General features: G+C 38.9%; 1 protein-coding gene across 4 annotated transcripts in view; it reads left to right on the top strand.

Annotated features, from left to right (window-relative positions):
• LOC138170723 (serpin B11-like) overlaps window positions 1–9900 on the top strand; it is a 70470-nt gene extending 60570 nt beyond the window's left edge. For all 4 annotated transcript variants that reach the window (XM_069100227.1, XM_069100226.1, XM_069100224.1 and 1 more), the window contains 3 exons: window positions 5090–5232; window positions 6852–7007; window positions 8938–9900. In XM_069100227.1, the coding sequence (XP_068956328.1) occupies window positions 5090–5232; window positions 6852–7007; window positions 8938–9339 (701 nt within the window). In that variant the 3' untranslated portion in view covers window positions 9340–9900. The remainder of the gene's footprint in view (window positions 1–5089; window positions 5233–6851; window positions 7008–8937) is intronic.
• Window positions 9901–27489: the final 17589 nt, after the last annotated feature.

Raw genomic sequence — 27489 nt, 5'->3', positions numbered from 1 at the left:
CTAGCACAGTGCTGAGTACATATCAGAAACATGATAAGTTCTTATTGAGTTAAAAAATATTCACTTAGAGGTGACACATATTATTATTAAACAGCTAACATTGACATAAAACTTTGAGGTTTTCAAAGCACTTTACATATATATATGAGTAATATATATATATATATATAATCTCATTTGATATTCACAACAACCCTGTGATGTAGATGCTTTAATATTACTCATTAAAAAATTTAAATAATATTTTATTTTTTCCGCCATTACACATTAAGAAAAATTTTAGAATTCATCTTTATAAGATTTTGAGTTCCTTCCCTCCCTCCCCTCTTCTCTTCTGAAAATGGTTGGGAACTTGATATAGTTTATACATGTACTATCATGTAAAGCATATTTCCATATTCATCACAGCTGTGGAAGAAGAAAGATCAAAAGGAAATAAAATCATGAGAAAGAATAAAGTAAGTATAAAAAAGGCTTTGATCTGCATTCTGAGTCCATCAGTTCTTTATCTGGATATGGAAAGCATTTTCCTTTGTGAGTCCTTTGTGCTTGTCTTGGATCATTGTGTTGCTGAGAAGAACTGAGTCATTCATAGTTGATCATCACTACTGTGCACGATATTTTCCTGGTTCTGCTCATTTTACATTGTATCAGTTTGTAGAAATCTTTCTGGGTTTTTCTAAAATCTTCCTGTTCAACATTTCTTATTGCACAATAGTATTCCGTTGCATTAATATACCACAGCTTGTTCAGACGCTCCCCAATTGGTGGGAATCCCTTCAATTTCCAATACTTTGCCACCACAAAAGGGGCTGCTACAATTATTTTTGCACATGTAGAACTCTTTCCCTTTTTTATGATCTCTTTGGAATGGAATACAGACCCAGCAGTGGTATTGCTGGTTCAAAGGGTATGCACAGTTTGGTTGTCCTTTGGGCATAGTTCTAAATTGATCTCCAGAATGTCTGGATCAGTTCACAACTCCATGAACAGTACACTAGTGCCCCAATTTTCCCACTTTTTTCTCCAACATTTATCATTTTTCTTTTTTCTTTTTTGTCATATCAACTAATCTGATTGGTTCAAGGTGGTATCTTCAGAGCTGCTTTAATTTACATTTCTCTAATCAAAAGTTATTTAGAGCACTTCTTCATATGCCTATAGATGTCTTTTATTTCTTCATCTAAAAACTGGCTGTTCATATACCTTGACCTCTTATCAATTGGGGAATGGCTTGTATTCTCATAAATTTGACTCAGTTCTATATAAATATTTGAGAAATGAGGTCTTTGTCAGAGACACTTGCTGTGAGGATTGCTTCCCAGCTTTATGCTTTCCTTCTAATCTTGGTCACATTGGTTTTATTTGTACAAAAGTTTTTCAAATTAATATTATCAAAATTATTTATTCTACATTTCATAATGCTCTCTATCTCTTGTGTGGTCATGAATTCTTCCCTTCCCCATGGATCTGACAGGTAGATTATTCCTTGCTCTTCTAATTTGGTTGCTTTACTGTCTGTGGTGCCTTTTTAGTAAGATAACATTTTCTTTCTTTTCTCTTTTAATCAGGTCTCTTTTTGCTTTTACTTTGTCTAAGATCAGGATTGCTATACCTTCCCTGCTTTTTTTCCCCCACTTCGGCTGAAGCATAATAGATTCCATATAGGCTCCAGCCCTTTACCATCACTCTGTGTGTGTCTGCTTCAGATGTCTTTTTTGTAAGCATCATATTGTAGGATTCTGGCTTTTGATCTACGCTGCTATCTGCTTCTGTTTATTATTAGGGTTCATCCCATTCACATCCACAGTTACGATTGCTGCCTGTGTATTTCCCTCCATCCTATTCTTTGTTCTATTTGCCTTCTCTCTCCTTTCATCTTTTTCCACCTCACCGGTGTTTTTGCTTCTTTCCCTGATCTGCCCTTATATGTCAGCCCTCCTCCCTTTACTTAATCTCCTCCCCTACTACTTCCCTGTTTGGTAAGATAGATTTCTATATTCAACTGATTGTGTGTATTATTCCCTCTTTGAGCCAGTACTGATGAGAGGTTCAAGTGATGCTCATTGCCTACCCTCCTATCTTCCCCTCCCCCCCACTGTAATAGGTCTTTTCTTGACTTTCATGTGAGGTAATTTACCCCATTCTAACTTAACTCTCCCTTCCTTCTGAACCCTTTGTACTCCTCTTTTTCATCCCTTAATTTTTTTATGGCATTCCCTCAAATTCACCTTAAACCCATATCCTCTGTCTATGTATATTCCTTTTATCTGTGCTGTTAGTGATACAATTTTTAAGAGTGACAAGTATCATCTTCCTGTGCAGGGACATAAACGGTTTAACTCTATTGAATCCCTTATGTTTTCTTTTCTCTTTCTACCTGTTTATGCTTCTGTTAGGTCTTGATATTAGAAGTCAAATTTTTGGTTTAGTTCTGGTCTTCTCCTTATGAAGTTTTGAAATTCTTCTGTTTTGTCAAATGACCCTTTTCCCCCTTGATGTATTATGCTTAACTTTTCCAGGTAAGTGATTCTTCATTGTTAAGTCCTAGCTCCTTTGCCCTCCAGAATATCATGTTTCATGACCTCCAGTCCTTTAATGATACAACTTTCAGGTCTGTGTGATCCAGATTGTGACTCCCCAATATTTGAATAGTTTCTTTCTGGCCACTTGTGGTATTTTTTTCTTGACCTGATAGTTCTGAAATTTAGCTATAGTGTTTGTTGGGGTTTTTATTTTGGGATGTCTTTTATGAAGTAATTGGTGGATTCTTTGAATGTCTGTTTTGCCCTCTGGTCCCAGAACATCAGGGCAGTTTTCATTGATAATTTCTTGAAAGATGCTGTCCAGGTCCTTTTGATTATGGCTTTCAGGTAATCCAGTGATTCTGATATTGCCTCTCCTGGATTTATTTTCCAGGTCAGTTGTTTTTCCCATGAGGTATTTTACTTTTTCTTCCATTTTTTCACTTTTGCATCTCTTTGATTGCTTCATGATGTCCCATAGAGTCATTAGCTTTCACTTGCCCAATTCTAATTTTTAAGGTATAGTTTTTCTACTTTCTTTTCCACTTGACCAATTCTACTTTTTAAGCAGTTTTCCAGTCTGTTGGCTGCTTTTCATAGTTCCCTTGCATCGCTCTCATTTCTTTTCTCCATTTTTCTTGTATCTCTCTTAAATGATTTTTAAGCTCCTTTTTGAGCTTTTCCGTGAGATCTTTCTGGGCTTGAGGCCATTTCCCATTTGTGTTTGGGGTTTTACCCATAGGTATTTTGACATCGTTGTCTTCTTCTAAGTTTGTGTCTTGGCCTTCCCTGTCATCATAATCACTTTCTATGGTCAGATTCTTTGTTGTTACTATTGTTTTCTGTTTAACCTTTTTCTTTTTCTTTCTTTTTCTTTTTTTGGTCTTTTCCCTTTCTTTTAAATTTGACCTCTGCTCCTGGGGTGGAAGGAGGCACTGTCCCAGGCTTCTTGTGCCAGGGGCTGGAGGCTGTTTACCTGGTGCTGCACTGATGTTGTTCTGAGGCCCTTGGGGACCCTCATGTCTGGTGCTGCACTGAAGAGGTGGGGTGTGGGTTGACTGGCACTGCTGGATTCCATAGTGTTCTGGCGTCTTACTTGGTGCTGAGCTGGGCCTACTAGTAGTGTCTGGCATGTCCTGATGCCAGTTGGGTGTTTCTGTGCTTCCCCATGGTTACACTGAAAGAAAATGGTGGTCTGTAAGCTGCCTGTTTGTCCAGAGCCAAGATGAAGCCTGGCAAGGCCATTGCTGGCTGGTGGCTGCCTGTTTACTTAGGTACCCGTAGGGTAGGCATCTCCTGTTTCCCTGGGTCTGTGCTGTAGACATGGCAATCTGGCCTCTGGAGGCTGGCTGTCTGCCAGCCATGATAAGGCACACAGTGGGTCCTGGTGTTGGCATTTGTTTACTCCTCTACACTGGAACTCAGGATCTCTTAGTCATTTGCTGAGGTGGGGCTTACTGCTGGTTTTCTGGGGTGATTCCTGTCCTGGGCTGTGCTCCCCTTTCACTCGAGTGAGATGGACCTTTCTTGCTTAACCCCCAAGTTTCTTGGGCTAAAAGATTGTTTCACTCTGGTTTTTTGCTGGTTCTGCTGTTCCATGATTTGTTTTGGGGCTCTATTTTATGGTTTTTTGGAGGTGAGTATGGGAGAATTGCAGTGGTTTACTTTTTATTCTTCTTACTCTCATTTTATAGATGAAGAAAGTAAATCTGATAGGTAAGATGATCAAATAATTAATAAGTCTCTGACTATGATTTGAACTTGTGTCTTCCTGATTTTAGATTTAGTACTCTCTCTACTATACCACCTAGTTTTGGGATCACATGACTTTACTAAATCAAATTCTTCCTGTTTGCTGATGAAGATGCTTCTCACTGGGACTTAGGTTACCATTTAGTGCAAAATCGTTATGTTAAATATCTTTGTCTTACTTTATGTAGCAGTTGTTTGCCAAAGTGAATATAAGTAGAATTTTTGTAAACTGACCCATTTGAAATGTAAAAAAAAAGACATTTATATTCTGGTGAATCTTTTTATGAAATTTTTTTGACATGTGTATAACTACTTTTTGGTTCATCTTTTTCTTTTAATGTGGATTTTCCTATGTTTGTTTAAAATGTAGACATAGTCCATATTTGTGATTAGCCAAGCTGTGAAAAACAGAGCTTCATGATTGAAAAGGATACCACAAAGAGATAATGAAAATATTTCCAAACAAATAGTATTATTGTTTGAGAAGTCATTGCCCATGAATAACCATAGCAATTATTTCATGGGAGCAAAGATACCAGCACCTTCCAGAAGGTCTCATGTTCTGACTAGGAGCAATGAAACCTTTTTATTTTTGGAATGGATTCTGATTTGATCATAACATGAAGTGAAAGATGAATGTGTAATATAGAAAAAACAAAACAAAACTTTAGCAGTTCAGAGTATCAGTGTGGGAAATTAATCCCAACAGGTCCAGTTCTCTTGTGAATGGTCCATTATCCCAAGCCTCTTTGTGTAATCACCAAAAGCAAACAATGCCCTCTTCCTTGTTTTGTTTCTCCTTATTTTACAAGGAAAAATCAAGAACCTATTTGATAAAGGAACACTTGATACTTCTGCTGTCATAGTCCTGGTGAATGCTATCTACTTTAAAGGATGGTGGCAGAGTAAATTTCAGGAAGAAGACACGACTAAAATGCCCTTTAAGCTAAGAAAGGTATGTACCTCATTTCCATATTCATCAACATTTGTTTGAGGAATACAGTTATCCTGTGGGTACAATCTAGAAAAAGTTCATGCAAAATCTAATCTGTGTCCACACAGATTCCTTAACATGTCTTCAGTTATTCCAGGGTTGTGAAACTTTCAAATTTTTTTTCACCTGAAAACACTGAGGGTTATCTCTGAGAGCTCCTTCTTCTCCTCTCTTCCTTATCTCACATTACCCAGATGCTTTTGATATATTGATATATACAAATATGTATACATATATCCAGACATAATATGCATTATATATACATGTATAAACAGGGTATCTCAAAACTCAATGCAGCGGCAGGTAGGTGGCACAGTGAATAAAGCACTGACCCTGAAGTCAGGAGGACCTGAGTTCAAATCCAGCTTCAGACATTTGACACTTAACTAGCTGTGTGACCTTGAGCAAGTCACTTAACCCCAATCGCCTTACCTTTCCCCCTGCAAAAAAAAACTCAATGCAGTTTTAAGTTTTAATAGTTCAAATAGCTTAAAACTACACTACAATTTTTAGGACATGGTGTTGTGTATGTGTGTGTGTGTTTGTGTGTATGTGTGTATGCATACACACTTATTTACTATACTTATACTTCAATGAATCCATGATCTCAATGATGCAGGAGCTCCTAGTAAAAGTTCAGATTGTGACACATTTACAGCCTTTTAATCTTGTGTGACTTTTTTTTTATGTCTTTTTCCTCCCCATTATCCTCTGGAGAGGATCTGCACAAAGCACTCAATACTTTTCCTCTAGATCTTTTTTTTTAAAGCAATTCAGGTTAAGTAAGTTGCTCAAGGTTACATGGCCAGGTGTTTCTGTGTGGGTGCTAAGTGTCTGAGCCCGGATTCGATCCCAGGTCATCCTGACTCTGGGGCTGGTGCTCTTACTCACTGTGCTACCTGGCTGCCCCTCCTCTAGATCTTTTAACATTAAATGGGTACAGTGTAGCACTTGTGCCACCCATATATTATCCCTTATTGTATGTTATATTATATACTATCTATGTTATATCTATGTTATATTATATATTATATGTTATCCCTTATATGTGGCCAGTCCACCTCTTTCATGAAAAAATACTTTCTGGATGATGTCTTTTAGAGTACACCATTTCTTCTGTACAAGTCATCACTTGAAATATGTTGCTAATTAAGTCAACCCAACAAGCATTTACTAACTGCCTACTATGTTCCAGGCACTGTGCTAAGCACTGGATTACAATCTCTTTGTGCTCACTGTGCAATTTTTCCATTTATCCTTGGATCACCTACAATTTTGATTTGATTACTGGAAGAATACAGATGTTTTTGTGCCATGAAGTTTGAAATTATTGAAAGCACTGGGTGCATTTTGATTCACTCTAGTCCTCATATTCCATTTTGAACCCAGATCTCTGTTCATCTGCAGTGTTGTCTATCCAAGATATTATATGTGGACTGATGGACTAACTCAATGTCTGGACAATATGCATGGTGGCCACATATTGTACAAACATGAAGATACAGACACATATCCTATGCACATTTATATTTTGCATACCATAGAATATTTAATATTTTTCTTTTCCCTGCCCCCTACAGGGTCAGACTGTACCTGTGCAGATGATGCGTCAAATTGGAAAATTTAAAGTGGCTCTCATAAAGGAACCTCAGATGCAAGTCCTTGAGCTTCCATATGCTAGTGGAGATCTAAGCATGATAATACTTCTTCCAAATGACACAGAGCGGATAGAACAGGTACAGCTATCGCAAAATGTATTCATAAACATATATACTGTGTGAATGCCACATATGGTTCATTCATGTATTATTCATTCAGCATTAATTTATTGGATATTTTTACATGCATAGCCCTGGGTTCTGTGGAGGAGTCAAAGGAATTAGAAGCTATAGTCTCAGTCTTTGAAGCCAGTCTATTTTGGGAGAAAAAGTATACTTTTTCTTACACCTGAAGAACAATTGAAAGGTACCATTTAGGGGCAGCTAGGTGGTGCAGTGAATAGAGCACTGGCCCTGGAGTCAGCAGGACCTGAGTTCAAATAGGGCCTCAGACACTTAACACTTAATAGCCATGTGACCTTGGGCAAGTCACTTAACCCCAATTGCCCTGCCTTCCCCACTCCAAAAAGCAAAAAACCAAACCAAAATAAAACAAAAAAATCAACCAACCAATCAAACAAAAAAAGGTACCATGTAGGCGAGTAAAGGGGCATGGTACAGTTTAAAACATACTGGATAAAAAACTGTGAGATAAGGTTCAAGCTCTGCTACTAAGTAATTATGTGACATTGGGCAAGACTTTCAACCTCTGGGCCTCAGTTTCCTTATTCAATTCAGTAACAAGCATTTCTATTTCTAATTTTTATAAGGAACTCTGCTAGGTTTAGAGGATATGTACCTAGACAAAATGCAGGCTTTTCTTTTTTTGGAGGGCAATTGGAGTTAAGTGACTTGCCCAAGGTCACACGACTAGTTTTTGTGTTAAGTCTCTGAGGCTGGATTTGAACTCAGGTCCTCCTGACTCCAGGTCCGGTGCTCTATTCACTTTGCCACCTAGCCATCCCGAGGCTTTTCTTTTAAGAAGTTTACAATCATTGGAGGTGGGAAGACAAGTGGCATAAACAACCATGACACAAGATGAGTGAGTTAAGTACCATGGAGAGGTCCTGGAAAAATGTTTGAAAAATTCCTGTCCTCTGGCTCAGTGTGGATTATGTCAGAGGAAGCTTTGTGAAAGAAGTTAAGACTGAGTTGATCCCTGAGGAAACAAAGGCAATACACCTGGGGAGGGGGTGAAGGGAAAGCAATGTAGAACGAAATACAGTTGGACTGAGTGATCTCTAGGGTGGCATTGCAGTAACCATTCATGGGCCTGATCCTGCCGCTAATCAATCAGTATAGAAGCTTTGACCTGCTTTGTTTTCTTGATCTCTGCCAGATTGCCTCTCCTTTGTTAGCCTCCTGGCCCCCTATCTTTAAAGGTTCATTATCTTCATGCCAGACTTATTATGGACACTTGACTGACTTTAACCCAACTGCAGCCCAGAACTTTAGAGCTCGAGATATGCCAGTCATAGTCTATCCAGTAGAAGGGACTATTGACATGTGCTACCATGCCTGGCATATGCCTGTATTGAAGGAGAATAAAGTTAAAGTTTAAGCATTATAATGTGGAGTTAAGGTCTTTGTAAGAGATAATTTGGTCTTTGCAGGGAAATATGAACTTTAATGTAGTGGAGGGTAGAATCATTTAGGGAGCTGTTATATGCAAAGCAAACATTGTATAGAGGAGAGATTGAGGATGATATGAGTTGAGAAGACACTGTGAAAGTAGTCAATAATGTTCTTAGAGGAAATAATTTTTATATAATGATGATTATATAAACAAAGCAAAGCAGTAAGAAAGGAACTGGAGGTAACAAGTTATAAAATATGCAGTTGAGAAGTTGAATCATAAAATGGAGGCAAGAATTATGATTTTGATAGCAACAGAGGAGGCTTGTTGAATAGAAGACTTTTTTTTGAGACAAGTGAAACGACTATAATGTAAAGGTAAATAAAAAGGGGCCAGTGTATACAGCCAACCTCAAACAGAGAACCATAAAAATAAATCTAATTTTTAATGCAAAATCCTATATCAGTTTTTAATCTGTGTTTTGTCTTTTAGATTGAGAAACAGCTCAACTTGAAGACATTCCAACAGTGGACCAATTCTTTCTTGACAGAGAAAGAAGTTGACGTTCAACTTCCCCGATTCAAACTTGGAATTAAATATGAGCTAAATTCTCTGTTAAAAAAACTAGGGATAACAGATGTTTTTGACCATATAAAAGCTAACCTTTCTGGACTATCTCCAACTGTACCCTTAAGTGTATCAAAAATTCTCCATGAATCCTTTATAGATGTTAATGAAGAGGGCACAGAGGCATCTGCTGCATCAGGGGATGTTGCTGTTATAAAGAGGCTTCCCGTTCGGGTCACTTTTGTGGTTGATCGCCCTTTTCTTTTCTTCATAAAGCACATTAGTACCAACACAATTCTCTTCTGTGGCAGGTTGTCCTCTCCATAAACAAGGGGGATGGTAGTGTCAGTCAGGGTTAGATGTATAGAAAAGGCATAAGGGTAATTAACAGGGAGAGAATCACTAGATTATACAAAATAACATTTCTATATTAACTTTTTTTTCATTCTTTCCTTCTCTTGGTCCTTGCCTGACAGCCTACGTAGTGACATTGTCAAAGTGATCAGGACAATTTAAAGGGTTTGTCTTTCTTAGCTGGATATCTTGATGAGCTATTGCATAAATCAAAATAATTATAAACCACACTCCCACAAAGAACCACAAAAACTTAGCTCTGTTCTAGAAAAAAAATCATTATTCTCTAGGTATTGTGCTGGGTGTTGGGGCTACATAGATGAAATAGTTTACATTCTTATTTCAGTGGAAGCTAGCAGGGAGTTTGAGTTTTGGAAATCTCCTTTTGATGTTGGCATTCATGTATGAAGATGACATTATTTTGATTAAAAATGTCATGATGATTATTAATAAAGGAATGAACTAAAACTTAGCTTCTTTGATAACTTTTAATTCCTGGACAAATTAAATATGGAAGGCAACTTTGAAAACTAATTTGTGTGTTTTCTTGTGATAACTGAAAAAAATAGCAGTGGTTAAAGGAAAATCATTGCTTAGGGGAGAAGTTGAGTGGTTGCTTTGTATTTTCCCCACTTGGAAAGAGTAAAGAAAAGAGTAATTTATGAATTCTCAGTACCTGAAGGAAGGATGGCTGTTATCTTGGTGATAGTAGAGCTGAAACAGTCAGTTCTCCAGAAGTTTCTAAAAGATGCCAGAGCTGCTTTTTTTTCCCTTTGCATTTGCCAATTCAGAAGAATGTGCAAAAGGGAGAAAGGGGCCAAAAATATAAAGAAAAAAGAAAAGAAGGTCATTAAATCAGATATTTTTAAAAAATGGAACAGAAAAAATGCCCCAAAGAATCACAAACAAGTTTTGATTTGTAAGTTACATGTTGAATTTATTATACATGTAAAAATTAAAACAAACTTTACATAATAGAGCTCTACAATTTCATGTACAATCCTTTTTCTGTTCTATCTACTTTTCTGTTCTATCCAGATTCAGAAGAGAAGCTGTCTCCTTTCTTTAGCCTTAGTCTAAGCAGAGAGAATGGAGCAACAGCTCACTTTCTTCTTTCCCCCTCACACCTTGAATGTCACCTAGCTAAAAAGTATTAGAATTACTGTTGGTTTGAGGTTATGCCAAGATGTACTAGAGAACTTAGATAATTCTGCCCCAGGATGCTTTCACTTCTAATAATCAGATACACTCCTCTGGGCTTACTCATTGAACATCCATGCAGGATGTATCCACAAAAGCCTACCTAGCTCACAAGCTCCTACTAGTGTTTTCCCCCTTGACAATCAGTCAGTACAAAGTTGTTTAGTAAAGACATTATTTAAAGGATATAGTAAAAACAGTAGTTTCAAAACATAATGATGATGATGATCATTACTAGCATTTATATGGCACCTATTATGTGCCAGGAACTGTGTTAAGTATAACAGGCATGGTAGGTGAGTCCTATTTTGATCCTCATTTTACAGTGGAAGAAACAGGTAGACAGAGTCAAGTTACTTGCTCAGGTTCTCGTGTAGAGTCTGGGTTTGAATTTGGATCTTCCTTACTCTAGGCTTAATACTCTAACTATGGGGCTATTTAACTGTAGTTCCCATGATGTAGTGGAAGTGAGGTATATATGTAGGAAATACATATGACTGAGTCAACTCTGGAATTGCAGGAGAATTTCTCCAGAGGGTACTCACGATGTTCTCTTTGTGATACTGGTAATAAATGAGTCATTCCACAACAGTGGACTTCTGGACTTGATCCTCATAGGACTTGGTGTGTTGATTGGATAGCCTAGTCTGCTGGGGCTTGGGTCAAGTGAGTTATTCAGCAGCTATGTTGGCTCCTCTGTGGGGTTTAGTTATTCCTGGATGCTTCTGGACAGCTCACTCTGTCACTGGAGGACAGTTGGCTTTGTTACCTCTGGACACTCACTGCCTCATGACACCAACTAGCCTAATCTGCCTCTGGGCAAAAAGGTATACAAAAAGGTATAACTGCAGTCGAGGTATCAGCAACTTTTTCATATGCAAATTAGTCATTCAAGCCTCCTTAGAGTGGAAAATGTCCATTTTGCATCTGAAGGCATCTCCTTTACATTCCACTCTCTGTCCTTTAGTTCCTGTAGTCATTCAGTTCTTGCCAAGGTCTTAAGATGACATCCTCTCTTACAGAGATACTTTTTTTTTTTTTTAGCCAGGCATTTATGATCAAGACTAGGGAAGACTAGGGGGACTAGAAGATAGATGCCTAGGGGCAAAATGTGCAAGTTAGAGGGAAAAAAGGGAACATTTTAAATGATTTCTTTTGATTACTTCAAATATTTTTAACAACAAAAAATATTATTCCTTACAAGATGTAGACATTTATTTTGTGGTAAGTAAAGCCTCCTTGTATTACAATGAAGCCTCAAAGCCTTCAATAGGCAGGATCATTCATGCCTGCCTTTTTAAAATATAAAATTATATTTATATTTTCTTTTTACTGATTTCGAACCTTGCCTAGGGCTCAGCATTTATCCAGGTTCCTTCTTTCTAGCCTTAATTATCTTAAACAAAATTTTAATTTTTAAGTATGTATCTCCAGTAAATGCATTTAACTTATTTATAAATTACATACATGACTACATTAATAATTATGTGATCATGTTCACTATAAAACTTACACAAAAATTTAAAGGGTGAGATAAATATGAAGTATTATTTTGAAAATGTTTTATTATGATACAAAACACTTTTCTCTCTAAGTTATTATCAGTAATGATATTTTTAGTGAGAGCAATGTGATTGATATGCTTCCTGATTCTGGAAAATCTTGGTTTAAAACTTGTGATTTAAAACAGTGATTCAAAGGTTTGATTATAAATCCAGTTTATTTTGATATGTGCTTCAATGGCTCTCATAACTCAAAAAGATACCACCCAAAGACCCAAAGATCCAAAAAGAAGTGTATCTTTGAACTTTTTAAATTCTTTTCAATCCTTTTTTTCTACATCCTTTTCAATCCCATCTAGCTATTATGTAATTAAAAAAAAACCATCTAGTAAATTTCTATCTTCCCTTATAGCAATCAGTCGATCTTGCAAACTAATCAGGATGTGATGCATTTTAACATATTTAGCAAATAGGCTCAAAACCCACCCAAACTTTTTTTATTTTTTTTATTTTTTTATTGGGAAGACTTTAAATGGCTTAGAAAATTCAGTATCCCTGTTTTTAAAGAATACAGAAATTAGCTTTTTTTTTTTTTTTTAACAGTTGACACACATTGGTCAAAACAACCCAGAGAAGAGTCAATATTCAGGGAAGAGAGTGGTCAACAATACTGAATGCTGCAAGAGAGGTCAAGAAGGATTAGTTGAGAAAAAGTCAACAAATGTGGCAAGAAGAGATCACCAGTAACTTCTGAGAGAAGAGGTCAGTTTTACAGTGAAGAATCAAGGGTAATTAGGAATCTGAGAGCTTGGGGGACTTGAATGTTTTTGGTGCTTGAGTGAAGTTAGGTTACAATGACCCTAACAGGCTGATTTCTCTTAGTCATAGGAAGCCAGATGTGGGAGGGGGGAGTTTTGAGGGGACTGGTAAGCTATAATGGGTGCAGAGGATGGTATAGTTGGGCTGAAAATAAGCCCATGATGGTGTATCTAATCATTCAGATAGTGAAATGTGACCTCTCTTTTCAATCTCAATTAAATACTCATATATCACTTGGGGTCAGACCTTAGCTTCCCAGAGGATTGTGGCCACAACTTTGGAAACCACTCATCTAGAAAAGTATCTGGATTCAACTCTTTATTTTGTGAGTCTAGATTTGTCCCAAGAATATTAGGTTATATGCTTTGATAGTAAAGGAAGAAGAAACATACTTAGCCTATAAAATTGGACTTTTCTAAATACTCTCAATTGCCTAAAAGACCTACATCATGCTTTTTTCTAAATATACTAATATTGAGATCCTGGACAATCTTAAGCATATATAGAGATACTATTGTTTTCCTCTGTGACTCAGACAGAGTCATAATTTTCCTGACAGCATCCACACCAAAACCTTTCATGAACAGGGAGGCTTGGAATCCATGAGTCAATAGTGAGTGACAGCATCACTTGGAATAATGACTCCCAGAGCCCATGGCAACTATCCAGTGAGATGTCTTTGTTCTTCAGGGAGGAAGTTTCACATACGGGGTGACTGTTTAAGGTGAGACTCCTTAGATCCAATTTGCTGGAAATTTTAATGACATTTTGCTTTTGATAATAAGGTTAACTCATTTTTTGAGTAGTGGTCCAGTAAGGAATTTAAGTCCCATTGAATGAGTTTTTGTTTCTTCCTTGATTCCCCAAATAAATTTTCTCTGTAGTCAAGCTCTTTTTTTTTTTTTTGAAAGTTTTCAGGCCAGTGTCCTTTATCATGGAAGAAATTGGATGGTAGTGTTTTAGTTAAGGGCTTTATGGAGACCAAATGCCGAAGCATTAAAAGCTCAGAATATCTGAGGTTGGACTTATGTACCACAAAATGGTGGTTTAAAAAAGTTGTATTGAGGAAAATAGGAAGATCAAAGAAGGGATGGTACCACTGGGTCGGAGCAGCACTTCTTAACCTGGGGATCATGACCTCATATGGGGTTGCCACCGTTTAAGAAGTGCTGAAGGGGTCATGAATGGAAAAAGTTTAAGAAGCACTGGTTTAGAGTAAGGGTGAGATGATTATAACACAACCCAGAGAAAGAAGTATTCAACTCTTAGTGTGCTTTCTGTTTTCTCTGCCAAGGAGAATAATCTTACAGAATAGTGTGTGTGTGAGAGGTGAACACACAGGAGGGCTGCTAGTAGGTGTTCTGCAGCCCCTCTCTAGCACATATACCATGCTAGTTGTCAGCTGTCAGACAGATAACACATGGGAGGCACTGGCAGTTATGGACTCCAGTTTCTAACAGGCTCACTCTTGATCTGCTCAGACAGGAAGGACAAAAAGACAGTTTGGAGGGGTTAATAATCTTGCTTTAGTCCAGTTTTCTCAAGAGGGTGTGCTGATAATGGGAGCACTAGCTCCTACAGCTCCCTAATCATCCTTCTTACAGTGGATGACATGAAGTGGGGGCAACTACCCCTATGCCTCAGTGGGGTCAATTGAGACAAGCACAGCTTGTGTACTCCCCTAAATCCCCTCAAGCCTCAATGGGGACCAGTTGAGGCAAACACAGATTGTCCCCAAGACTTGATGGGGGCTGATCAAGGCATGCACAGCATTCCAGCTTATGCATTCAACCCTAAGGGTTCTCCCCCTCACCCACTAGTGTCCACCTGCTTTATAGGGCAACAAAGAAGGCACATTGCCAACAATGGCCTCACAATTTTACATTACCTCATACCTATATCTCACTGTGTGATCACAGTGGATATTTACAATTTAAGTAAAATGTTTATATTTATTTATCATTATGTAACACTGCGCACTTGTGGTGGAGGTGTTTTGAACCACGATCGAACTGTATCTAACAACTGGGAGCAAGGGATTGTTATGGCTATGGATCCTGGTCACTAACCATAAAAAAGAATAACAAAAATCTACCTCACACACACTAAAATTCACCTTACTTACAGTCTGTAAGGGACAGAACAAAATTAGCAAATAGGGAATTTAAAACTAAGGTAAGTAAGACATTAGTAAGAGAGTCCTTAGTTGTGTTTGGTGAATTCAAAGCAGCAGACCCATGTGAATTATATCCTTAACCAGAGCCATAAATAGCAGGGTGTGAATGGGTACCTTTGGTACCAAATTGAGGAGGGAGGTAATTCTTCCCTGTGGGTTGTGCTCCTTCCTTTGAATAGCATGTTTGTTCCTCATGGTGAACCTGACTTTTCAGTAGCCCTGATTTCTGTGTAGTATAACCATACCCAACAAGGGCCATCCTCCAACCTAGAGACCTGTCTCTGTGGCACTCCTGTGGTAGAGTCCATCTTCTTCCTTAATCTCTGGAAGTATGACATTTAGACTGTCCCCTTTCCCAGCCCTACTGCTCCTAAACTTGGGCTATCCTTTAGGTAGCCCATACCCTCTAAACATGTTTTTGCCCTGGGTGAAAACATTCCTAGTAAATGATATTCTAGGAGCATGGAAGAAGAGGGGAAGGAAATTGCTAAGCCACTGATTCCAAGGCATAAGAAATGTACATAGGGATTGGATAATCCAGACAAATGCCATTTCTATTTCAAAAAGGGAAGAAAGCAGACTGTACAGGTTATAAGTCAGTGAGCTTTGTTTCAATTCCTGGCCAAATTCTAAAATATATTATAAAGGGATGATTACTGAACATCTAGAAAGGGAGGAGTGATAGCCAAGAGCCAATATGGTTTCATCAAGAACAAGTCATACCAGACAAAACTCAGGTCTTCCTTTGATGGGGTTACTAGACTAATAGACTGGGGAATCTGGGTATATGGTTTATTTAGGTTTTTGGAAAGCATTTGACAAAGTTTCTCATGCTATTCTTAGAGATGAGATGGAGAGAAATGGGTTAGTCAATAAATGGATTCATGATAACCTTAACGGCTAAATACAAAAAGCAGTCATTTATGGGTCAATGCCTAAAACTTAGAAAGAGATTTCTAGTGGAATGCTTGGAGATTTCTCTTTGGCTCCGAGTTATTTAAAGCTTTAATCAATGACTTAGGTAAAGGCACAGATGGTATGTTTATCACCTTTTTAAGTGACATGTGGATGGGAGGAATATTTAACAGAATCGAAATCCTGAAACACCATGGCTGGAAAGAACATTGAGTAAGTCTAAGAAGATGGAATTTGGTAAGAATATCTTAATGTTAGGTTAAAATATCAACTTGATGAATGTTAATTGGGATGGAGTGCTTTGTTTATGTGAAAAAGATCTGTGAATCTTAGTGAACTGTAGACTCAGTTGGAATCACAAGTGTGATATAGCAGGTAAAACAGTGAATGCAACCTTAGACTACATGGTAAAGAGGTGTAGTGTCCAAATGAGATGATAGTCTTACTGTGGTCTTTACTGATCAGACCGCATCTGAAAGATTGAATTTAGTTCTAGTGTCACATTTTAAGAAAAACCAAAGCCAACCAGACCAAACATTGATGAACTGGAGAATGTCTAGGGGAGGGTGACCAGAAAGATCTAGGGTCTTGACATCACACTAATCCAGACAAGGCAACAGGCATTTAATGAGGTTGAGGCATAGATTGCCTCAGTGTTTGGGAGGCTCCAAAGGAAAATGTAGGAGAGAATAGACTGACTATAAGACTGAAGGTCTGCAGAGTCATTGTGCTGATCTCATTGTTGTATGCCTTTGAAACCTGGGCAGTATACCAGCATCATGCCAGGAAACCTAATTGCTTCAATTTGAATTGTCTTAGGAAGATTCTGAAGATCACCTGGCAGGATAAGAAACCAGACACTGAGGTCCTTTCTCAGACTCAACTGTCAAGCATTCAAACTCCACTGCAGAAAGGTCATCTTGGATGGGCTGGCCACGTTTTTCAAATGCAAAATGTACTTTTGCCAAAAAAGACTATTTTTATAGAGAGCTCACACAGGGCAAGCATTTACATGGAGGTCAGAAGAAGTGACACAAAGACACTCTCAAGGTCTCTCTTAAGAACTTTGGAATTGATTGTGTGACATGGGAGACACTGGTACAGGACCACCCAGCATGGTGTGCCTTCATCAGAGAAGGTCCTGTGTGCTATGAGCAAAGTAGAATCGAAACAACTCAAAAGAAATGTGAGATGCACAAATTTAGAGAATCCATCCACAATGTTCACATTTGTGCCTGACTTGTGGTAGAGCATTCTGAGCGCATATTGGTCTGATCAGACACAGTTGGACCCATTGTAACGTGACTCTAACATACTGATGCCATTTTGATCCTCTTCAAGAATGAAGGACAACCGCCACCATGCGAAGACACTGTGCACTGGGGATACAAATACAAACAAAGAGAAAAAATCTCTGACCTCAAGGAGGTTATTTTCTAATATGGGCAATATACAAAAGGGAGCCAAAATGGGGGTTGGGGGAAGGTGCCAGGGAAGGGACTTGGTGACCAAGTCCTGAGAGAAGCAGAGCCAGGAGGGGAATGAAGCATGACTGGCTAGGCCTGCCCCCAAAAAGGAGGGATTACAATCAAAGAAGCAGTTACCTGCTTTCTCATTAAAAAAAAAAAAATTGCTGTGCTTTTCCCTATATCCCTTTATTCTGTTAAGTCTATTTATGTTAAGAAAATGTGGAGCCACTAATTCAGTAGTACAAAAGTAATATACCTTGGGTATTGGTCACTAAATAGTCATCTTCTTTCTTCCAGGGCTCTATATTGTCATTTCTTTTATCTAGAAGAAGGCCCCAGCCACTACATCATGATTCTAAATCCATGGATGTTTCTGTCTTTTAGACTCTCAGTTTCCAAAATTCAGCTTGGGAGAGATGTAGGGAGGTGAGCAGTAGAAGGAACACTTTTAAAAAATGGAATGCCTTTACTGATCAGAAGATTACCAAGTGAGCTTATATGTAATGCCTTTCCTGTATGTCAGAGGTGTCAAGTGCATGACCTCAACATGCCAAAGCCCAGTCAGACCAGCTTAAAATGTAATTGAGAATTACCTAACAAAGTTAATAAAAATACACTGTAACACAGATGTGGTTTTCTAAGTCAATATGTGGCCAGGAGATTCTCAGCAATGCAATGATCCAAGATTCCCCAAGGACTCATGATGAAAAATGCTGTCTGCCTCTAGAGAAAGAACTGACGACACCTGAATACAGACCAAAACAATGCTACTTCTCTCCTTCCCTCCTTCCCTCCTTCCCTCCTTCCTTCCTTCCTTCCTTCCTTCCTTCCTTCCTTCCTTCCTTCCTTCCTTCCTTCCTTCCTTCCTTCCTTTCTCTTTCTGACTTTTCTCACACAAAACCAATATGAAAGCATTTTACATGATTGCACACGTATAACATATCAGATTGTTCACTGTCTCAGGGAGGTGTGAGGAGAGGGAGGTAGCAATAGAATTTGGAACTCAAAACTTAAAAAAAAAGAATGTTAAAGATTGTTTTATTATGTAATTGAGGAAAAACATAAAATATTAAAAAATATGTAGCCTGCAGGAATCCTTACATGTGGTTCATTGGTCCCTTGGGATACCATGGTTATATGTATTATTTCATAGGACTTTCATATTCATTACTTCATTTGACCTCATAACAACCCTGTGAGTTAGGCATTGTCAAAATTCTTATTCCCAGTTTGCAGATGAGGAATCTGAGGCTTGAAGAGGTTGTTTGTTTGTTTTTAATTGCCCAAAGATGCAGATTATCAAGTAGCAGAGATGAAACAATTCTACAGGTCACCAGTCTTTTTTTTACTATACCATATTGCCTCGTTAGAGAAACAGCTTAAGCCAATGCCAAAGGTACATGAGCCCAAAGTCATAAAAAGCCAGTTTTCACTGGCTGTCCTCTATTAGAATACTCTTCCCTCCTCATGAATTCTCTAAAGTCCTTTTATAAAAATAATTTGATGGCTACAGCTAATTGATTTTAAAGTAGATACTTTTAAAATGAAGTGATCAGAAATTAATTAAACCTCCCATGGAGATTAAAGAGTCTAAGCCAAATAACCTAAAATTTTCCACCATTGTGGGGAAAGATGCATAAATACTTCTCAGACTGGTTCTGGGTGTGGGCCAAGTAAGTAACTCCCAAAAGGGCTCTAAGGGGCCCAAAGAGGGGTGTGTGGGAGCTAGCTCAAACCAGTTTGAGAACCTGCAGTCAAATTTTTAGTGTGAGCTTTTATACCCTGAAAGGGCAAACTGTATGAATCAGGGTTGATTTATTGTTTTGTTGATTGTCTAAGATTTAAGAAAGTGATGGAGAAAATGCTAATGGTGCAGATTAGATTTAAAGTGTACCCTGAAGACATTTTTTTTTTTTAAATGAGAGCTGGTTATTAATCATTTACCAGCTTGGCCCTGGTCCCCAATCCCCCCCCCCCATTATTCTGTTCTAATGCTTGAAATTACCACCATTAGAGAATCTTCTTGGAACTGTGTGGTATATCTCAAGGATGTCTTAGTTGAAATAGAATTAAACTATTTATGAGGTTTAAAAAATTAAACCAGTTAGTTCCATTGAATACATTCCCATGGATTAGTCTGTAGAGTTAGCTGATGCCTAGCAATTCTGGGTGCTGAGGAAATAGGACATAGCACAGGCAAATTCTGATGTGAAGAAAGGGGAAGAGACTTTTTCGAAATAGGACATAGCACAGGCAAATTCTGATGTGAAGAAAGAAGAAAGGGGAAGAGACTTTTTCGGGCAAGAGGAGGGAACAGAGAGGATGGAGAATCTGGGAGGGTAGCAGGATGGCAGGCCTTGCATTAGGAAAGGCAACACAAGGATGCTGGGAACCTAGGAGGAGTGGGATGAAGGAAGGGGGGGGGGGGTGGAAAGGAGCTGAGGACAAACTTCACGTTCCCAGTAGGTTGCTAGGTGCTGACCTTGGTGAGTTTATCTTAATTTAGCACGTGCTAAATGCCTAATTGACTCAATGTGATTCACCAGGTGAATAAAGACATGAAATGTTAAAGACTGGGAATCCTGAAGTTTTAAAAGACAGCTTCTGTTGAAGGAAACATTATTTTCAAGTTAGCCTAAAACAACCTTAAGGAAAACTCCACACGTTGTTAGGCTCCAGCACTTTACAGGCAGAAACAGTTCTGTCTCATTTGTTTTGTCCACATATAGAGTTTATCTCCACCCAAAAGACAACTTGAAAACTATAATAAGAGGGGCATTTAAATTGAAGACAGAGTGATGTAGATGTTCCTCACAGACATACCTGTCAACTTGTTATGTAGCTGCCGAGATAATTCATTTCACCTGATACATCATTTTTGTCTTATTGATTTGAACATTGGTGTTGGAAGCTCCCTTTTGCCAATCAGGCAGCAAGACTTCGGGGCTAGTCAAAGTGAAATCTCCTTAGTTTGTTATTCTGGAGGCATAGGAAGATCCCTTCAAGTCTAAGAAATAATTATCCCGAGGAACTTACAGCCTCGTGGGGGAGATAAGTTCCACTCCTTCCGCTTTCCTGGCTCAACCCTCTTCTTTTTTTTTTTTGGAGGGCAATTGGGGTTAAGCGACTTGCCCAAGGTCACATGGCTAGTTTTTTTTGTGTGTGTGTTAAGTATCTGAGGCCAGATTTGAACTCAGGTCCTCCTGACTCTAGGGCTGGTGCTCTATTCACTGAGCCACCTAGCTGCCCCCTCAACCCTCTTCTTGTCTGATAAAATTCCTTCCTTTAAACTTCACTTCTTCCATGAAGCCTTTTCTGATCTTCCCAAGATCATTCCATTTGCTGACTCCAGAGGTTTTCACTGGCTGTCCCCTATTAGAATACTCTTCCCTCCTCATCTCTACCTCCCGCTCTTTTGGCTTCTATCAAGACCCAGTTAAAATCTCATCTTCTAAAGGAGGACTTTCTTGATCTGATTATTTCCAATTTATCCTGTGTCTAGCTTGTTTGTATATAGTTGCTTGCATGTTGTCTCCCCCATTAGACTGTGAACTTCTTGAGAGCAGTGACTGTCTTTTACATTTCTTGGAATACCCAGTGCTTAGCCCAGTGCCTGGGACATAATACGTTCTTAATAAATATTTGTTAACTGACCAGATGAAAGTGATTCCTTCTTTGAAATCTCTTTTAACACCATTGCCTAGAATCTAGGCCCTCGATTTTTCCTTTATGTTTATTCAGTCAGCCTGCTATCATCAGGTCACCTTCTCCCACCTTCCCTTCACCCCACTCTCACATTGGACTGTAAGTACCAGAGAAGGGACTGAATTTCATTTCATCTTTGCATGCCTAGCTCCTGACATGGTGCCTTGCTCACAGTAGGTATTTAATAAATATTTATAAGATTAAATTAGGGATAACAATGACTAGTTGACAGTGTTGGGCTTAAATTCTTGTTCTGCCGTGTAAAATCATAGGACCATGGAATGATCCTACGAGTTAGAACTGGAAGGAAGTTTAGAGGATGTCTTGTTCATTTTAGAGATGAGAAAGATTAGACATATAAAGGTAAAGTGATTTGATCAGAGTCAGTGTTGGGATTTGAGCCCAAGTTTTCCTGAGTCCAAGTCTAGCACATGCAACTGAACAAAAGCTGGAGAAAAATCATTGAACTGTGCTGACTGGATCCACTAAAACTTAGGCTAAATAACCTGAACTGGGCCCTTAGTGCTGCAAGGGAATCTGTTTATGTTGTTCAATCATTTTTCAGTTGTGTTTAACTCGTAATGACCCAATTTGGGATTTTATTGGCAAAGATACTGGAATGGTTTGCCATTTCCTTCTGCAGATCATTTTAGAGATGAGGAAAACAGACAAACAGGATGAAGTGACTTTCCCAGGGTCACATAGCTAGTAAGTGTTTAAGGCTTTCTTTGAGCACAGAAAGATGAGTCTTTCTGACTTCAAGCCCAGTACTCTATATACTCTGCCACTTAGCTGCCCTTAATCCATTTATACTTCTCTAATTAACTCACTATCCTACTACAGGATGGCTTCAGCACATCTGACTAACTCCATTTACTGTTCTGACAGTTATAAGGCTGGCAAGTCAAGGAAACACTACAGAAAACTAATTTCCTAAATTTTAGTGGAAGTTGTATTTTAGGGTCCCAAACTCTGTGTTAACATTGACTAGGTTCCATCATGGTGTCTTCTCTAAAAATATTATCACTTATTTTGTCCCTTTTTTCTGGAAATTTCAGAAGGTGACTTCTATCTTGGACTACAGTTATAGGTCAGCTTAAACCTGAATTCTGAGCATTTCACATCTAGGAAACACCGAGAATCAGGGCTTTATTTATTGTTTTGTTGATTGTGTAGACTAAAGAAATGAAGAGCGGTGGCTAGGTGGTGCAGTGAGTAGAGCTCCAGCCTCGGAGTCAATGTGTGACCTTGGGCAAGTTACTTAACCCCAATTGCCCTCCAAAAAGCAACAGAAAGAAAGAAAGAAAGAAAGAAAGAAAGAAATGAAGAAAATGTTAATTCAGATTAAACTTTAGAATGTATTGTATCTACATTTTACTTTTCCTGGAGAGCAGGTTGTTAAACATTTATTGGAGTGCCATTGGTTGTTGTCTTTCATACTCAAAGAGGAATAAAATGACCTCCCTACAGTGGGGTCAAGGTGCAGCGTTTCTGACTGTGGCTGATCAGACCATTATGAGCTCAGAAGGCTCTGCCACAGGTTGAGCAAAAACAATTTGTATGAACATTTAGAATAGAGATGTCTCTAAGTTTGTGCCTCTCACATTTCTTTTGAGCCACTGCAATTCTGCTTTGTTCATAGAGCACAGCTCCTTCTTTGATGTGGGCATGCCATGCTGGGTGGTCCTGTGCCAGTGTCTCCCATGTCTCACAATTGATTCCAAATCTCTTCAGAGAGACCATGAGTGTCCTTGTATCACTTCTTCTGACCTTTATGTGAATGCTTGCCCTGTGGGAGCTCTCCATAGAATAGTCTCTTAGGCAAACATACACCTGGCATTTAAACAAAGTGGCCAACCCATTGGAGTTGCAAACTCAACTACAGAGAGAGCATATACTGCCAAGGTAAATGAACTTATCTACAGCATTCAATATTTCTCCATTTGGTGTAACCAATGGTTCCATGTATAGATGGTATGGTACTGACTGATGAAGAACATCTGTTTCCTTAGTGTTAATTGTCAGGCCAAAATTAGCAAAAGAGGCAAAGAACCAATTCGTACTCTGTTGCATCATCAGAGGCTGCACTGAATGCACAATCATCAGAGAACAAAAAGTCATGCACCAAATCTCCCTCCACTTTAGTCTTGGTTAGAATCTCAGTTTCAATGTAAGCATAAAGGTCATCACATCAGCTCTAGGGCAACTTTTATTTCATTACAGAAAATTTTAAATAACACAAAAGACCCTGGAATCTGAATATTCCTTGTAATTCTTAATCAATTCTCAATGTGTGGTGAGTCTAATTTCCTATTCCAGGGATCTGGTCTGTGTCTCTATGTTTACAATACTACCTAAGAATTTGGACTCTCTGCACTTGTTAGAGGGGTAACCCTTTTCATTTGGGGGAGACCCACTTTTACCTCTGCCTAAAGAGGCCTTCAACCTTAGAGTACTATCCTTATGCAAATCGGATTCTTCTAAAAATGGAAGAGAACTTGGAACTGCCGGAGGGGGAGCTTTCCATCCCCATTGCCAGGACAAGGTCAAACTGCTCCCCCACACTGTGGCACAGTCAGCCATGGCTGATCCATCTTTAGGGCCATGTGCTTGATATTTCTTCAAAAAGCCAGAGTTCAGGAGTACTGACCACTCTTCTAGAAGTCTGGCCCGCCATGTGGTGGCTCTCTAGGGCTGAGAAGTTCTTCTACTGTCCCTCCATATTTGTGAACAATCACTCAAATCCCAGGAGCTCCTGTCACTCCAACACTACCCTCAGCTATTGCTGTCTCTTGGGCAAAGGAGTTTCCCCCTTGTTTCCCCATAGCCATCTTCATTTCTGGTGCAGAGGGAAGAAGTCAGTGGTCTCTGGACACTGAGGTGGTTTTCAGGCTTCATGTCCCCTAGGAACCTAAGACCAGTCTCAACTTCATGGTCTGCCTCAGCCCTTTTTGTGAATTGGTTTCTATGCAATTTCTACCCATTGCAGAGGGGCCAGTGGAAAGAAGGCAGGATTGGAAGTCAGAGGACTTGGGTTAAAATCCTGACCACTCCCTGTGTGATCCCAGAAGAGTCGCTTAACTCTGTGGTTGATCTTTGGTTTCTTTATCTGCAAAATAAGGGGATTATACTAGATGAGGTCTTAGATTCTTTTTAGCTCTAGTGTATGAACCTAAGCTCTATTCTGGAAAGCAGTTCCCCTTCTTCTCACTAGATGGCAGAATGGTATGTTGTCATCCAGTCACATTTGACTCTTCATGACCCCATTTGGAGTTTTCTTGGTAGAAATACTGGATTGGTTTATCATTTTCTTCTCTAGCTCATTTTATAGATGAGAAAACTGAGGCAGACAGGGTTAAGGGACTTACCCAGGGTCACACAGCTGAGGCCTGATTTGAACTCAGCAAGATGAATCTTCCTCACTATAGACTTGGTGCGCTATCTATACTGGGCAACCTAGGCCTGCTCAAAAGATTTTTTCTAAAAAGAAAAGATTTATGGTGGCAAATAAAGTTTATTTTGTAAAATGGGCACTATGTATTTTTTTTTTTGTAAACACTGAAAAAAACTATAGTCATCTCTGATACCCATTCTTTTTAAGAATCAGTAAACTAGGGCAAGTAGGTGGCACAGTAAATAGAGCACTGACCCTGGAGTCAGGAGGACCTGAGTTAAAATCCGGCCTCAGACACTTAACACTTACTAGCTGTGTGACCTTGGGCAAGTCACTTAACCCCAGTTGCCCTGCCTTCCTCTTTCCAAAAAGACGAAAACAAACAAACAAAAAAGAGTCAGTGAACTAAGGGTGAATGAGTAAGAAAGGAATACAAGAGGGAGGTCCCTGGTCAGCATGAAGGATTCCAGTTCTTACACTGGGCTCTTATTCATTTTCTTCTCCAGATCATTTAACAGATGAGGAACTGAGGCAAATAGGATTATGTGACTTGCCCAGGGCCACACAGCTAGTAAGTGTCTGAGGCCAGGTTTGAACTCATGAAGATGAGTCTTCCTGACTTTAGGCCTGACACTCTATCCTCTGTGCTACCTAGATGCCTAGAAGAAACATCAGAAATCAGTCTTAGAATCAAAGAATTTTAAAGCCAAAAGGAACCCGAAAGACAATCTAATCCAACCACCATATTTGGTAGGATACGAGGCCCAGAGGGACTTCCTGAATGCCAGGCAATAAATAGTAGAGTTAGGTATAGAATCTAGGTCTCTGTAATCCAGCAGAATGCCTACTGTGTAATGTTGTCTTTAGCCTAACCTCTTTATTTTGCAGATCAATCAATCAATCCATCAATTAAAGAGGAAGCTTAGGCCAAGAGAGGTGACACGTTTCCCTGAGATCAAATAGCTAGCTAGTGGTTAGAATCAGGACTTAGAAATCAGGTCTCAATGTAGTGTTCATTCTCCTACATCAAAAATTCTTCCAACTTGTCCTATATTCCAAGGCATAGAGTGTGGGTGGAACATCAAAACAATCAACTTTGAAAGCCACAGTTCAAAGTGCAGTGTTTGTTTAAAAATCTGGTTTTGTGGATATCTTTTGTCTTTGTATCTGTTATTTTACGCCTCCAGACAAAGAAAAACAATTAAGCACAAACATCTGATACAAAAACTTTGTCTGACACTGTATGCAATATTTGTACCAATAGTCCTATTTTAGAGAGAAGAGGCATATTTTTTCTCCTCCAGAATCTTTGCTTTTTTCCATCTCTCAGAGTGCAACTTTCTTTTAGTTTAGGGTGGTTTTAGTTTTCTTTTGTATTATTTTAGTCATTATTTATATAGTTTTGTTGACTTTGCTTAGTTTACTCTAGGTCGGTTCTTGCATATCTTCAGAAATGACTCTGAATTCTTATCTATCATAAAATTGCATTACATCTCAGAATCACACTTTTTGTAGCTGCTCCCTAAATAATGGACACCTACTCTGTTTCTAGTTCTTTGTTAGACAAGTGCTGCTGTGAATACATACAGACCTATATAACATATGTGTATGCAACCTTTGTTTCCATCTTTGGTTCCCTTGCATGTACATGCCCAGTAGTGGAACTGTTGGGTTACAGGATGAGGATAATTTAGCGAAGTTTCCCGCATAATTCCTAATTGAAATCTTGAGCGGTTGGCCTACTACTACTATTGCTGCTGCTGCTGTTGCTGTTACTACCACCACCGTAATGACCACTACTACAACTACCATTCTAACACTACCACCACAACTACTACTATAATTGGTATAACTAAGACTATTACCATCGCTGCTGCTGCTGCTACTACTATTACCATTACAGTATTGCTTCGTAAATGCTTGTCAATAACCAAAAAGTACCTTTGAAGGAAAAACTGACTTAGGGGAGGTGGTAGGACGTTACTTTTTACCACCTTTCATCCCTTGGCTATTAAGGTCCTTAAGGTTTTCCAAAGGGCTTTCAATCTCTTAAGTGACTTTGGAGTTGTGACTGATCAACTCTGACTTCTGTTATTCAAGAAATCTTATATAGGCAACACTAAAGGAAGAAGAGAAAAACTAAAATAGAAACAAACAAAAAACTCCAGAAAGAATAGTGTGACAATTCTCTGATGGACCATATGAATGTATAAGAATCCCAGGAAGGATTGAGTCCTGGATCTAATGGAACAAATCTCTGTGGTGAATAATGGCAAATCTTTGTAATTCATTATTGCTAGAGTAGATAGCTGGGTGGTGCAGTAGATAGCACGTTGCCTAGTGAGGAAGATTCATTTTCCTGGGTTCAAATCTGGCCTCAGACACTTATTAGCTGGGTGACCAGCAAGTCACTTAACTCTATTTGCCCCAGATGGGGTGGGTAGGTGGTGCAGTGAGTAGAGCACTGGCCCTGCAGTCAAGAGGACTTGAATTCAAATCCAGCCTCAGACACTTAATACTTACTAGCTGTGTGACCTTGGGTCAGTCACTCAACCCCAATTGCTCTGTCTTCCCCTCTCCAAAAAAAAAAGGAAAAAAAATTTTTTTAATTATAAAATGAGCTAGTAGAGAAGGAAATGGCAAACCACCCTAGTATCTTTGCTTAGAAAACCTCACACTGGGTCATGAAGAGTCAGACATGACTGAAAAATGACTAAACAACAAGAACAGCATTGCCTGCATCTCTCTCTGTTTCTGTCTGCTATGCCTGGGACCCATGTCTCTACTCTTTTCTGCTGCCACTTGGGGCCTATATCTTTGCCCATTGTCCCCCTGCTAGCTGCTACCTGGGCTTACATCTGCCTATGGCCCCCTTAGCCTTCGGTTTTTCCCAAGTCTGATGACTATGTTTGGGACATTGACTGTGTAAAAACATCTATAGTT

The sequence above is a fragment of the Petaurus breviceps genome, unplaced genomic scaffold (genome assembly GCF_028583685.1).
Source record: "Petaurus breviceps papuanus isolate PSGF00001 unplaced genomic scaffold, PetGlider_PUasm1.0 38, whole genome shotgun sequence".
NCBI lineage: Eukaryota > Metazoa > Chordata > Mammalia > Diprotodontia > Petauridae > Petaurus > Petaurus breviceps.
The sequence above is the reverse complement of the archived record's forward strand: the minus strand, read 5'-3'. Positions and strand labels throughout refer to the sequence as shown.